This window comes from Giraffa tippelskirchi, chromosome 13, assembly GCF_054371585.1.
Source record: "Giraffa tippelskirchi isolate mGirTip1 chromosome 13, T2T-mGirTip1v1.2.pri, whole genome shotgun sequence".
NCBI classification, from domain to species: domain Eukaryota; kingdom Metazoa; phylum Chordata; class Mammalia; order Artiodactyla; family Giraffidae; genus Giraffa; species Giraffa tippelskirchi.
Window position 1 is genome coordinate 3,691,527 of NC_137287.1, and position 14,883 is coordinate 3,706,409.

General features: G+C 42.8%; 1 protein-coding gene and 1 long non-coding RNA gene across 8 annotated transcripts; one reads left to right on the forward strand and one right to left on the reverse strand.

Moving 5' to 3' along the window:
• Positions 1–287: 287 nt before the first annotated feature.
• LOC145531149 (uncharacterized) lies at positions 288–7,857 on the forward strand. Its single transcript, XR_014072225.1, has 4 exons — positions 288–459; positions 2,326–2,536; positions 4,902–5,210; positions 6,939–7,857. It is a non-coding gene; the product is annotated as an uncharacterized LOC145531149 (long non-coding RNA).
• On the reverse strand, positions 4,010–14,883 carry RBAK (RB associated KRAB zinc finger). 7 transcript variants are annotated; one of them, XM_081552836.1, is made up of 6 exons: positions 13,331–13,528; positions 7,486–7,612; positions 7,127–7,222; positions 6,847–6,961; positions 5,289–6,735; positions 4,010–5,216 (listed from the first exon to the last, which is right to left on the reverse strand). In XM_081552836.1, the coding sequence occupies exons 1-6, from the start codon at positions 13,460–13,462 to the stop codon at positions 5,058–5,060; spliced, it is 2,076 nt and encodes a 691-aa protein (XP_081408962.1). In that variant the 5' UTR covers positions 13,463–13,528; the 3' UTR covers positions 4,010–5,057. The 7 variants fall into 7 exon arrangements, with proteins under 7 accessions (XP_081408962.1, XP_081408965.1, XP_081408960.1 ...); XM_081552835.1 differs by adding exons at positions 14,372–14,505; positions 14,776–14,883 and having other exon boundaries at positions 4,623–6,961; positions 13,331–13,389; XM_081552838.1 differs by adding exons at positions 14,372–14,505; positions 14,780–14,866 and having other exon boundaries at positions 4,623–6,961; positions 13,331–13,389.

Below are 14,883 nucleotides of genomic sequence, written 5' to 3' on the forward strand. Positions count from 1 at the left end.
GAAACCTGTGACATTATCACCACATGTCACGTGTCCCCTCTAAAGGGCTCAGGTGGTTGGACAACAAACCTGGACATAATTTGGGACGGAAGAAGGATCCGTAGGTGAATTCTTGCCCTCAGGCGTGAGTGGTCTTGCATTAAGGTCTTTTGCCCTATTTAAGAGATTTAGAGATAAGATCTGGAGTTAACGGGCTCCAAGTTGAACATGGGTAAATATGTGAAGTGGGCTTATGATGCAAGGGGTGGGTGTGACCTGGGTTGACCACATACCTAGTGCTTGAGCCCAGCAGACAAGAGGGAACAGTGAGCCAATGTGAGGGTCACACCTCCATTGGCCACACCTAACTCCTTGGTCACGCCTCCACCAGCATACAAAGCACTAATACACAGCCCACTCCATCCTGCTATGCGCGAGACCTGGGCTTGATACCTGGGTTGGGAAGATCCCCTGGAAAAGGTAATGGCAACCCACTCCAGTACTCTTGCCTGGAAAATCCCATGGACAGAGGAGCCTGGTAGGCTACAGTCTATGGGGTTGCAAAGAGTTGGACGCACTGAGCGACTTCTCTCTCACTCCATCTAATGTCATAATTCTTCATTGCTGTGCCATACTCCCAGCCAACCTTCCCCACTTCCCATGCTGAGGGTTTTTACCTTTTATGCTGTAAGGTCTTAATTAACTATATCCTTCACTCAGTGACATTTGCACTGTTAACTGCGTATTTTACGTTCGTTGAAAGGATAGCCTGAAAACTTAAATTTTTCATCACATCAAACTCACCATTGTATTTGACCTCAAGGAAAGGCCACCTCTGTGACAAGGTGATGGTTAAGATGCACCCCAAACTAAGAAATATAAAAAATACTTCACCTGAGAAAACTGGAAAGGCTTACACACTTCAGTTCTTTATTGAAGAGGTGGTCCAGACCTATTTATACGTTCCAGACCCATTTACATATGCCAAAGGGGAGCATGACAATGTATCTAATAGCCCTGTTCCTTTCCAAATATTTACTGAAAATATACATTATACTAAGCTTTAAGGTCACAGTGTAGGAAATCTTAATAGTGGCCCTTAAAAGTATTTCCTGCACTGTTATGCAAAACCTACCATTTAGTTCCTGTTATGCAGCATATTCATGTACATCTAGAAAAATATGGCTAAAAGGCTGAGCAACAAAAATGGTAGACATCTTTGATTTTTAAAAACGTTTTATGGAAGTGTAATTAATATACATACAGAAAAACACATATCTTCAGTGCACTGAACACTCAGATAGTCAGCACCTGGATTTAGAAACCAATTATCACCAGCACCAGATAAATACTCCTTGTCACAAGCCTTGGCTAAAACTGACTGCTATCCTGATTTCTAACTGCATAGACAATTTTGCCTGTTCTTACACTTTATATGGATGGGATCATAGTCTGTTTGCTTTTGTGTCTGGATCCCTTCACTCAGTGTTAGATGTGAAACTGTTATTACCTGCGCTTATTGCTCACTCATTCTCCTTGCTCCCTGGAGAAGGGAAAGGCTACCCACTCCAGTATTGTGGCCTGGAGAATTCCATGGACTGTATAGTCAGTCCATGGGCTAGCAGAGAGTTGGACATGACTGAGCGACTTTCATTTTTCTCTTTGCTTTATGGCATTCTCTGATGGAAACACCACTGACATTTAAGGTTCTATTGCACAGGTGCCTTTAAAGTTGTTTTTCACAGTTTTATGCCATGAACATTCCAGGACATGTCCTTTGGTGGACATCTACATGTACAATGGACACGTGCATGAATGACTGCTAGGCTCGAGTTAAAAGGGTAGACACACAGGTTTGGCTCCAGCTTTCCCAAATGGCTCTATCAGTGGGCTACAGCAACAGCAGTGTAGATGGGTTTCTGTTACATCCTTGCCAGAGCTTGATGCTTTTTTATGCTTTTCATTTTAACCACTGCAGAGGTGGGCAGCAGTGCCACATGGGGTTTTAAATCTGCCTTCTCCAGATTAGGAATTCCCTGGTGGCCCAGATGGTAGAGTCTGCCTGCAATGCGGGAGAACCAGGTTCAATCCCTGGGTCAGGGAGATCCCCTGAAGAAGGAAATCGCAACCCACTCCAGTACTCTTGCCTGAAAAATCCCATGGATGGAGGAGCCTGGCAGGCTTCAGTCCATGGGATTGCCAAGAGTTGGATACAACTGAAGTGACTTCACTTCACTTTTCCAGATTACTAGGAAAAGTAACATACCTTTTCATGTGTTTATTCGCAGTGCAGAGAAGTCTATTTTGTGATGTCCAAGTCTTTCGCCCATTTCTTTTTTCTTGTAGATCTGTAGGAGTTCTTTTAATTTTACATCAGGGAGTCAGTAACTGCAGCCTGTTGGCCAAATCCAGACCCCCACCAGTGTCTGCAGATAGTCTTACTGGGACATCTCTGTTCAATGTTGAGCAGTTGTAAAGGAAACCGTGCAGCCTGCAAAGTCCCAAATATGATCTGACCATCCACCGTGCGTTCTTCTACACTGGATTCTGCTGCCAGGTATCTGAGTTGCAAAGTTTATTATTTTACATTTCATACTTAAATCTGTGTCTCCATTTCAACTGGTCTATTTTCTATTAAATTATAAAACTTAATCAATAAGCCATTTATTGGAAACAATAGCCTTCCCCACATTATGACACATTATCACCTTTGCCAAAAGAGACTGAATTATGTATGGGTTTTCTGGAATCTCTATTGTTTCACTGATCAATTTGTTTACCTTTGTGCCAATACCACAGGATCGTAATTCCTATGGCTTTCTAACAGCTCTTGATATCCGGCACTATAAGTCCTCTACTTCTATCTGTTCTAGAAGATAGCTTTGACTGTTACTGGTCTTTAAATTTTTCACAAGAATTTGAGAATTCATTTCCATTAAAAAATCCTAGCATTTTAGGATCGCATTGAATATATGAATTTGGGGAAAACTGATATCTTTATAACACACCATTGACCACGGGATTCTTGCAGAAACTAATGCCTGTGGCATTAATAAGTCTCCAGTCAATAATGTGTTAAGATTGTCCTGGAAATAATTAACAGTTATATCCCACTGAATCTTCTGGAATTTTTTTTTTCTGGACCCAATTCTTGAAAATACAGTGTTAGATAATTTCCCCCCTCAGGCACGTAAGGATTTCTGTTATTACTGTAAGCGGTATTGCTTTAAACTTTTATGTTTGTTGCTCGTATATTAAAAACCAATTTTTGCATAATGACCTTGTATGCAGGGATTCTGCTCAATTTACTCAATTTTAATTATCTGAATATTCGCTAGGACTTTCCATGTACAAAAGCATGTCATCTGCAAACATAAGTTTTACTTGTAATCCTTAAGCCTTTTCATTCTTTCGCTTCCCTTGCTTCCCTGGCTAGGTCCTTCTGCACAATACTGAATAAAGCTAGGGAGAGCAGATACCACTCTTTTTTTTTATCTTGGGAGAAAAGTTCCAATATTTCACTATTCAATATGCTGTTTGTTGTAGCAGAAGATATTCTTTACCCAATAAGTGAAAGTGAAATCGCTCAGTTGTATCCGACTCTTTGTGACCCCGTGGACTGTAGCCTGCTAGGCTCCTCTGTCCATGGGCTTTTCCAGGCAAGAATACTGGAGTGGGCTGCCATTTCCTTCTCCAGGGGATCTTCCCAACCCAGAGATTGAACCCAGGTCTCCTGCATTGTAGGCAGATGCTTTTACCGTCTGAGCCACCAGGGAAGTCTAAGACCCATTTGATCACTCTTTTGTTATCTTTTTTCCAGAACCGTCTCTGTTATGTTAGCCCAGGATTCAGTCATGTGACCACTATAAACAAGTTACCAATAATCAGAATGAAATTATCATGATTGGTTTAGATCACTCAGGATTCACCCTCTGTCATGTGAAGTAATAGTAGATACCTAACTTCTTCCAGTGAGTAAAGAGGGGAGAAAGAATGCTGCATTAATCAACCAAAAATGACTGCTAGAAAGTTGCATTAATTTGTTTTTGAAATTCTGGAATAAGAGTCAGTGCAGAAAGTAATGACACCAGATTCATAACAAATAAAAGCACAGGCAGAATTTCTGGATTACATCATAGTGGCAAACTGCACACTCAAACCTGTGGGTTAAAAAACAGGAGTGGCAGGAGAGATGGGCATATTTTATAGAGTGTGAGCAGTGCAGCTGACCTTCACTGAACAGACTAGATTCCAAGTGACCTATGCATGGCTTATGAAAATAGTATTTTTAAGTCTTTTTTGCTCCAGTGCAGTTGGAAACTGTACAAAAGTCACTGGCTCCTTTGTTGATGAAGTACTCATTAAAAGCCCATTTGAAAATGCCTCAAAAGAATAGAAAATTACGGATTTTAACTATTTGGTACCTGTCAAACACCTCAACAACAATATGCCTACATTAGTACATTTTGCCAGCTTAATACTCAAATAAGAATACTGCCTTTTCACAAATTATTGAAACTGAGACTTGCATAGGATTGCATAGAATTAATATTAATCACATTTTGGAAATGTGATAGAAACTGCCATGTACATATTTAATGCCAGAGTCCTCATTATCAACTCCAGAAGATTTTAAAACTTCATTTTCTGCAATGAAGGTTTATTCAGAGCTGATAGCTTCTGATACTGTTCCTATAAACATTAGATTTTATGTCAGAAATATGGCTTTTAGTATAACAACTGCCAAGACAATGTATTTTCCACATTCATCGCTTCAAGAGATTTTGCCTCGGTATGATTCCCTGATATGTAAATACAATTGGAACCCAAAATAAATATTAAATATTTATAGAGTTTTACTCTTGTATAAACTGTCTAGTTGTCCAATGAGTTGCTGAAAGCTTTACTTTTTCTGTTTTTAGGGATTCGTCTTTGTGAAAATTCGGATTAGAATCAACCCAATGCCTAAACGCTTTTCCTCATTCAGAAACAGGAACTCTCAGTCAGTGGTATCTGACTCTCAGCTGGACTTCCCACACCCACTATGTGCAGGGGGTTTTCTAGAATGAGAACTGACTTCAGAGGAGACTTCCCATGTCAAGTACATTCAAGTTCCCTCTCCTGTGAATTCTCTGATGGCTGTTGAAGGCCGACCTGTGGTGGAATTTTTTCCCACACTCATTACATTCGTACGGCTTCTCTCCTGAATGAGTCCTGTAATGCACAGTGAGGTATGACTTCTGAGAGAAGACTTTCCCACATTCATTACATTCATAGGGCTTCTCTCCCGAATGGCTTCTGTAGTGCACAGTGAGGTTTGACATCCGAGAGAAGACTTTCCCGCACTTGCTACATTCGTAGGGTTTCTCTCCCGAGTGGATCCTGTGATGTATCGTTAGATAAGACTTCTGAGAGAAGAACTTCCCACACTCGTAACACTCGTAAGGCTTCTCTCCCGTGTGGACTCTCTGATGTCGGAAGAGGGACGAGTTATGGGAGAAGGTTTTCCCACACTCGTTGCACCCGTAGGGTTTCTCTTCCGAATGACTCCTATAATGTATGGTGTAGCACGACAGCTCAGAGAACACCTTCCCGCATATGTTACATTCATACGACTTCTCCCCTGTAGGAAGCGGCTGGTGCCCATCGAAGGCTGAGTTTTCAAGGAAGGTTTTCCCACACTCACTACATTCATAGGGCTTCTCTCCGAGATGAGTTGTGTGAAGGCTGGTGAGGTGTGAGAGCTTCCCACACTCACTGCATTGGTGGGGCTTCTCATCTGTGTGTACTTTCCGATGTCTGATAAAGGCTGAGTTGAGGTTGAAGGTTTTTCCGCACTCATTACATTCATAGGGCTTCTCTTCTAAGTGACTCCTGTAATGGATAGTGAGGTATGATACCCGAGAGAAGAACTTCCCACACTCACTGCACTGGTAGGGCTTCTCTCCTGTGTGTGTTCTCTGGTGTGTGATGAGGGTGGATTTCCGGTAGTAGGATTTCCCACATTCATTGCATTTGTAAAGCTTCTCTCCCGTGTGGGTTCTCTGGTGGTCGCTAAGAGCTGACTTGCGGGAGAAGGATTTCCCGCATTCACTACATGGATAGGGTCTTTCTCCTGAATGGTTTCTCTGGTGTAGGGTGAGATGTGTCTTTTGGCAGAACGTTTTCCCACACTCATTACATTCATAGGGCTTCTCTCCTGAATGAGTCCGCAGGTGTTGTGTGAGGTGCAACTTTTGACAGAAGGTTTTTCCACACTCATTGCATTTATATGGCTTCTCCTCTAAATGTGATCTCCGATGCACGGTGAGGGTTCCTTTTTGGCTAAAGGATTTCCCACATACGTTACATGCATAAGGTTTCTCTCCTGTGTGAGCCCTCTGATGTATAATGAATTTTGACTTTTTGCAGAAGGATTTTCCACACTCGCTGCATTCAAAGGGCTTCAAGTCCATCTGCGATCTCTGGTATATATTAAAATTTGACATCTGGATGAAGTCTGGTCCAGAATCATTCCACTCATAGTGCTTCTCCTCCATATAAGTGCTCTTATGAGTAATGAAAACGGCTTCATTGTCTAAGGCTTCTGTGCATCTATTATATTCAAAGGGTTTCTCCAAAATACTAATTTTCTGAATACTTTCTTCATTTTGAGAACAGGTTTCCCCATTTTGATGAAATTCATAGAGTTTCTCTTCATATGTTTTCCCACATTCACTACACTCATCAGGTTTCTTTCTTGCATAGCTTCCATCACTAATAATTAATTCCGAAGTAGATTCCAAAGTCTTCCCACATGAGACACAATTATGAGACATTAGATTTGAAGGAGCAAGACTTGTTTCCATGTTATATGTTTTATCAAACGCATCCTCTCTCTCCTCGCTCAGGGTTCTGTTGTTGATATAAACAGCTTGCCTTGAACATTCATCTTCATTTTCTTGGATTCTCTCTATCAGGTCACCAACTTTCCAGACTTTTTCTAAAAAAGAATAAAATTAAACAAATCTTCTGAATCCGAACACACCAAATTACAGGATGAGAGCAGTACTCAAGGGCCTACTGCAGGCTTGACTCTAGCTTTAGGGTCAATCTCCACACGTAAAACTAAGTGACCATTTACAAACATCACATCCCACCACCTCACCTGGATGACGCTGCTGCAGGAACTTGCTGTCTGCTACCCATGGCTCTTCTCCTTGCTCCAACTTGATGATCACATTGGGTTTGGTGCTGTCATACCCTGTGAATGAGAAAGAGCCAACATGGACCAGCTGCTGGGTTCTGGGTCCCTAAACAGAAGCTGCTGCCTCAGGAGCTGCAGAATAAAGTGTCTATTTTTGCACTTAATCAAAACTAGAGCCTTTCAATGGAGAAGCAAAGATACTCTACCTGGTGCTCAAAAGGAATTAAATGGTCTTATCATTGATCTCCTCAAAGTGAAGCATAAAATCCTTAAACTGGAAGCCCCCACAGAGCAGCAACTCAGAAAGCAGTTCTCCTCACCCACGGAGACGAGGTGGCTGTAGTTCTCCAGCATCACGTCCCTGTAGGTCATCTTCTCATCAGGGTCCAGCTGCTGCCACTCCTCTTGGGTGAAGTCCACGGCCACATCCCTGAACGATACTGACCCCTGTAATGGCACCATGATGGGGACTGGGTGATATGGACCTGACACACAGGACAGGAGCTCACCCAGCTCACCGGGAAAGGTAACTGAGAAGAGCAAAAGCCTCATTTGTGTTAACAGATGTCGAGAGGAAAACAAGCCATGTTAGAAACACACTACCTTTGAGTTCTTCAATGTGTCAAAAAACAACACTTCCAAAAAACTCTCAAACCGAAAGAAATAAAAAGAGTTCCAACTTTGCATTTAAAGTATCTGAGTTCTCTGTCAGAGAATGAAGAAAGATGAAACCCCACTCCGGCTCGAAAAAGCTTACAGCCCATTGGGAAGACACGGGGTCAGTGATCACATGCATTCCACTCCCTGTCATTCCCTTCAGTGGCCTCTGTGGGCAGGGCCTCTGCCTCCCACCTCCTCATGCTGGTGCAGCCGGGCACTCAGCCATCCCGGTTCAGTGCTTTCATTCTCTGGCCCCTCTTGTTCTCACCAGTTACTTGGAGCCATCTGCTTGGCTAAGTTTTTTATTGCCTTCAAATGATATCTCAAGCATCTCATTCTGGGAGCAATGAAAATGTGTTGCTTGAATGACTGCCCAAGGTATTATTAGAGTGACACATACGAGGTGGAGAGTGGTCTAAGGAGAGAAGTGAACCATTTTAATTATCTGTTGGCAGACCAGACTTTGCAGGTTCAGCTGAGTTCAGGGGAAATCCTCTGAACCTAGGGAATCCTCTACAATTCACAAGAGGTGGCGAAAGTGGAACCTTTACACATTGCTAGTGGGAAGGTAAAATGGTACAGCTACTACAGAAAACAGCATGGTGGGTCCCCAAAAATGAAAAACAGAATTAACAATTCAGCAATTTCACTTCTGGGTTTCCACCCTCCAAAAAAAAACGAAAGCAAGATCTTGAAGAGATACTGTATACCCAGGTTCATAGCAACGTTATTCACAAAAGCTAAAAGCATGAGAAAAAAAAAAGGCTAAAACACAAAAATAACCATCCATTGATGCATGAATGGTTAAGCAAAATGTGATAATACACACAATGGAATGTGATTCAGCTTTAAAAAGGCAGGAAATTCTGACACATGGTACCATATGGATGACCTTTAAGGATATTATGCTGAGTGAAATAAGTCAGTCACAAAAGGACAAATACTGCATAATTCCACTTAGATGAGGTACTCAGAGTAGTCAAAATCCTAGAAATAGAGGGAAAATGGTGATCGCCAGGGGCTGGGGAAGGGGAATGGGGAGCCAGTGATTAATGGGTACAGAGTTTCAGTTTTGAATGATGAGAAACAGGTGGAGATGGATAGTGGTGATGACCGCACAACAACATGAGTGTCCCTGAGACCACTGTCCTGTACACTTAGAAACGGATACCATACTAAATTTTGTTATGTGTATTTTCCCACAATAAAAAATGTGGAAGAAAAAAATGCAGTAATGCCTCTCTAATGACACACCCCCACCCACTCCCTTCCACAGCTCTGCAGCCACCCCCTCCCTGAAGGAAAGAGGAATGAGGTGTGGTCACTGGTTAAGTGTGTTCACACTGTTGTTGCCATTTAGTCTTAAGTTGTATCTAGCTCTTTTGTGACCCCATGGACTGTAGCCCACCAGGCTCCACTGTCCATGGGATTTCCCAGGCAAGAATCCTGGATCAGGCTGCCATTTCCTTTCCTGGGGATCTTCATGACCCAGGGATCTAACCTGTGTCTCCTGCACTGATAAGTGGATACTTTAGCACTGGGCCATTACTGATTAGAAATTATTTTCTCAAAAGATGAAATTTTTAAAAAACCAAGAATTGTCAGCTGAGGAAAACAACATAAATAAAAAATAAGCATCAGGATAAACAAGTCAACAATGATGAAACCAAATTCACACAGGAAAACAACTCACACTGACTTATATTTTAAAATACGTTAAGCAGAATATCGCTTCCAGAAAATGAGAACATTCTGCTAAGAAAAATCAACTGGAGATACTTAGACATTGAAGACTGGATTGTGGAATTTAAAAAAAATCCTGAAGTAAGAAGCTTGATTATCAGATGGGACACAGAATATATAACTTAGAAAATTTCTCTGAAAACAAGAAATTGGAGTGATGAAAGAAAAATCCTAGGTATGAAAGCCAGATCCAACATTTTCAGAAAGAGATTATAGAGGATGAACAATGAAAAATCATCAGAGATTCCTCAACCAAAGATGATAAAAATAAACAAAATAAACAAAACATCCTTAAAAGGGGCCATATAATCTACAAAGAACACAGAGAGAAAAATAGATCAGGAAATTTTCAGATAAAATTTCTAAAACTTTATAATTAGAAAAAAAAATCCTAAAGTTATAGAAAGGAAAAAAAAAAAAAAACAGTAGTTACCCTAGTTTAACTATAGCCCACTCCAGTATTTCTTGCCTGAAAAATCCCATGGACAGAGGAGCCTGGTGGGCTATTGTCCAAAGGGGCTCAAACAGTTGGACCTGAGCACACACATAGGAAGTAAAAATCTTCTGGGTTAAGTTAGTTCAGAAGACAAGAAGTGGCAGGGGTTAGAAGCTGAGCAATCAAAAAAAAAAAAGTAACAACTAAACGGGGCATTTTCTAAGCATATTGTCTGGTTTAATATTTGGAAATGCATTAATACAATCTGCCGTTGTAACACAGCTAAGAAGAAAAGTGTCACATTTCCAAAGATGCTGAAAAGACCTCTGAAAATATTCAAATACATCCTAGTTAAAAAAAAGACCCTCAAGAAAATAGGAATTGATGGGTACTTCACTAAGATGAATACGTGTATGTGTTTTTGTTGTTTAGCTGCTAAGCTGTGTGGGTCTTTTGTGACCTCATGGACTGTAACCCACCGGCTCCTCTGTCCATGGGATTTCCCAGGCAAGAATACTGGAGTGGGTTGCCAATTCCTTCTCCAGGGGATCTTCCCAACTCATGCTGAACCCAAATCTCCTAAATTGGCAGGCAGGTTCTTTACCACTGAGCGATCAGAGAAGCCCTGTGTATATACATACTCATATCCTAACGTGCATAGTACGTGTGATATATACACATACAACCACATATGTACACTTTAAGTTTATAAACACATATTTATGCTTCAGTCCTCTGAGTTCTACAGTCAGGACTAATTTAATGGGGAAACAACAGACACATTCCCACTAAGATTGCACTAAGATTAGAAACAAGGCAAAACACTCATCATCTCCAATTAGAGAAAACAATTACAGGCCTAACAAAAGGTCAGTAAAAGTATTTCTATTCACAGATAATATATTATACCTAGAAAACTCAGAAAATCAACAACGGAACTAAATCAATAAAAGGAACTCTGTTGTGTAACAGAATTTATAGTTAACACACATAAAAGCAACAGCCCTCATTACATAAAAAGGAAAAAGATGTAATTCAGGCATACATGCAGTTTACAATAGCAACAGAAATGTACAAAATCTATACTAGAAAAATTTAAAAACATTCCTGAAAGAGAATGAATGGAATGATTCTCTGTTCTTGGACAGGCTGTGAGGCATAATAAAATGAGATGTGCCTTTCCCAAGACACATCACAATCCAATGGCTAAAAACCAGTGATAAAGAGAATAAAAGCAGCAAGAAGAGGAGAAAAAATAAAGATTTTATACACAGAAGAACAAAGTTAAGGATAACATCAGATTTCTGGTGGAAACCATGTAAGCAAGAAGCCACTGGAGAAACACATGTAAAGTACTGGAGGAAAAAAACAATAGCAGCAATGATCCCTTTAAAAGGGAAGGTAAAATAAAGACATTTTCAGACATACAGGAGCTGAAAGAATTCATTATCAACTAGACGAAATAGCTGCAGTTCATGGGGTCGCAAAGAGTCGGACACGACTGAGCGACTGAACTGAACTGAGACGAAATACAGGGATTCCTGTTGGTTCAGACAGTAAGGAGTCCACCTGCAATGCAGGAGACCCAGATTTGATCCCTAAGCCAGAAAGATCCCCTGAAGAAGGGAATGGCCACTCACTCCAGCATTCTTGCCTGGACAATTCCATGGACAGAGGATCCCAGTGAGCTACATTCCCTGAGGTCGCCTAGAGTTGGACATGACTGCTGCTGCTGCTGAGTCGCTTCAGTCATGTCCGACTCTGTGCGACCCCACAGACGGCAGCTCACCAGGCTCTGCTGTCCCTGGGATTCTCCAGGCAAGAACACTGGAGTGGGTTGCCATTGCCTTCTCCAATGCAAGAAAGTGAAAAGTGAAAGTGAAGTTGCTCAGTCGTGTCCGACTCTTCTCGACCCCATGGACTGTAGCCTACCAGGCTCCTCCGTCCATGGGATTTTCTAGGCAAGAGTACTGGAGTGGGGTGCCATTGCCTTCTCCAGACATGAATGAGCAACTAACAGTATGGTACGGTCTAGAAGAAATATTAAAGAAAGCCCCCCAGGCAGAAGGAAAATGACAGCAGATAAAAATGTGGATCAAAACAAAGAAGCACCAGAAATGGGAACTATGCATTTTCTCTCATCACTTAAAACTCTTTTAAAGATAACTAATTAAAAATAACGATGTATTGTGGGATTGGTACAACCTGCAAAAATAAAATGCAACAACAGTGTAAAGACCAAGATGGGAGAAATGGAACTGCAGCTTCTTATACTCTAAGTGAAATAGTATATAACTTGACTATAAACTATGATAAAGTTACATATTATAAACCCTAAAGTACCCAGTAAAATAACAAGTGTTCTAACAACCCAATAAAGGATATAAAATGGAGTCATTAAAAAAATCAATCCAAAGGAAGGAAGACAAAGAAGATGGCATGAATAGAAAACAAATACACCAGACTATAACCTAACTGGTTGTGTTAATACTTACATTATATGTAAATAGCCTAAACACCCCAATTAATAGGACTTAATTGTCAAATTGGATAAAAAACAAGACTCAACTATATGGTGTCTTCAAATGCTGTATTTTGCATATAAAGATGCAAATAGGTTAAAAGTTAAAGGACAGAATAAGATATTGCACATCGCATGACTCAAAAGAAAACTGGAGTGGCTTTATAAATATCAGAGATTCCATTTCACAGCATACATTCTTACCAGGATGAGAGGTCACTGAACAATGACAAAGTGGCTAATTAATCAAGAGGACATAACAATCTTAAATGTTTAGGTATCTTTTAATGAAATTCATGAAGCAAAAACTGACAGAACTGCACGGAGAAACAGACAAACCACAACCACAGATTTCAACAGCCCTTGCTCATGATCGATGGGAAAATCAGCAGGTCAGAAAGGACACAGTATACCTGCACAACACTAGGAACTGGATGTGAATGACACTCACAGAACACTCCGAGCACACAACAGGCACCCTTCTCACGTGCACGTGAAATTCTCCAAGAAATGGTTTCTCCTTGTAGTCAACACAAATCACATAAGGGATGGGTGGTATTTTCCTTTTTCTATACAATTGATCATATTTGCACCTGGATTCCAGGAGTCCTAAAGCATCATACTACCTATACATGTGAACTAAACAGAGTCTAGGTGCCAATCTGTCCCTGTAATATGTATTTTACATGACAGTGTCTTTTATTTATTTCTACCTGCCCATTTTAAAAGTATGGATCCTTATACACTTACTTAAAGGCATTACAAAACAAAGTGTGAGTATATATAAACAGACAAGAAAACTCACCTGGGATTCATTCATTTTCTGCTGCTCTTGGAAAAAGCCTAGACTGTGAATTGATGTACCTGGAGGAAGGGAAGCAATTAATTGAAGTCGTGAGTAACCTGGCCTACCTATGCAGGAACCTCCTGGAAACATTCAGAAGAGCCTAAAGGGATCCTACAGGAGAAACACACACCCGAACCCCTGTAACTCCAACAACATCAGGTTACTCTCACTGAATATAAACACTGACTCACTTTTCAAATAGTTGCCACCATTAAATAAGTACAAAAAAAAAAAAAAAACCCTCCCTGTGGCACTGTTTAAATACACCTCTGTCTCTTTAAACTGATTAAAATAAAACATTCCATGGGAATGGAGAATGTGAAGCTTTCAAAAGTGAGATAAATGCGCATCAAGACATGGCATTATAGATGATCTGACTCAACCTGGTTACCGCTGTAAAGAGCTTTTTTTTAATTAAAAAAGCTGCAATACAGTCGGACAGAGCACTTACCCCAGGAGTCTGATCTTGCTAACGATCCCACCTGCAGACCCGGTGACCTGGGACAAGTCACCTCCCTTCTCAGGCCCAATCACCTCCTCCCTCAACTGAGGCAGCAGGACAGACGCCTCGAAGACTCATCCCGCACTAACTACACGGTGCGAGTGCACCCGGCAGAACCCGCGGAGGAGCGGGGCGCGGCGTGTCAGCGGAGGCTTAGATTACAGAACCAAGGGCTGATGAGTCTTGACAGACACGTGCAGGATCGCGAGAAGGCGAGAGAAAGAGGAGAGGCCTCGGGTTTGGAGAGAGGGGTGGACGCAGCTCGTCCGGGCCAAGCCTGTGGGCCCCACTGCCCCAGGACACCCAGAACCCACAAGCCCCGGGGGATTCCCATCGGAGCAGCCGGCCCTGCCCTCCAGCCCGGCCCCTCGACCTCCGCAAAGCGGTCAAACCTTCCCAGTCGCTCTCTCGTGGGGTCCAGAGCGGGCTCCTCAAGCCCTGCTCTCCAAAGCCCGCAGGACCAACAGCCGCCTGGAGGCCGCAGACGCACCACCTACCTCGTCGGGACTCGCTGACAGGCCCCGGGCTCCCCAGGCTCACGGCCGGGGGCTGCTCCTCCGGCGCGCTGCTCTCGCCGAGTCCCTCCTCTCCGCCTCCCGAGGCCGCTGCGGGCGAGTAGACGGCTTTGGGCCTACGGGACAAGCTCCCCTCAGGCCAACGTCCCTCCCAGGGCTTCACAGTTCAGTGCGCAGCAGACGATCGGGCCCGAGCCCCGCCGCTCCTTAGCTGCCGCCGCCACCTGCCCGGCCTCTCCAGCCCAGCCCGAGGGCTCCGGGGCTACAGCTTGAGGGTCCCCGCTCCAGCCTCCGCCCGGCCCGCGAGAACCCTCGCGCGCACAGCCCGCGCCCGCTGGATGCCGGCCCGGCTGGACGGCGTTCCAGCCCCGCAGGCCCCGGAATACCCGCCTGCCGGAGGCCAGCTCCTGGGAACGAGGGTGAGCAGTGACCCAGGCAGCGACAGGAAGCGACAGAGGCGCCGAGGCGGTACGCGTGCGCGAACACGCACACCG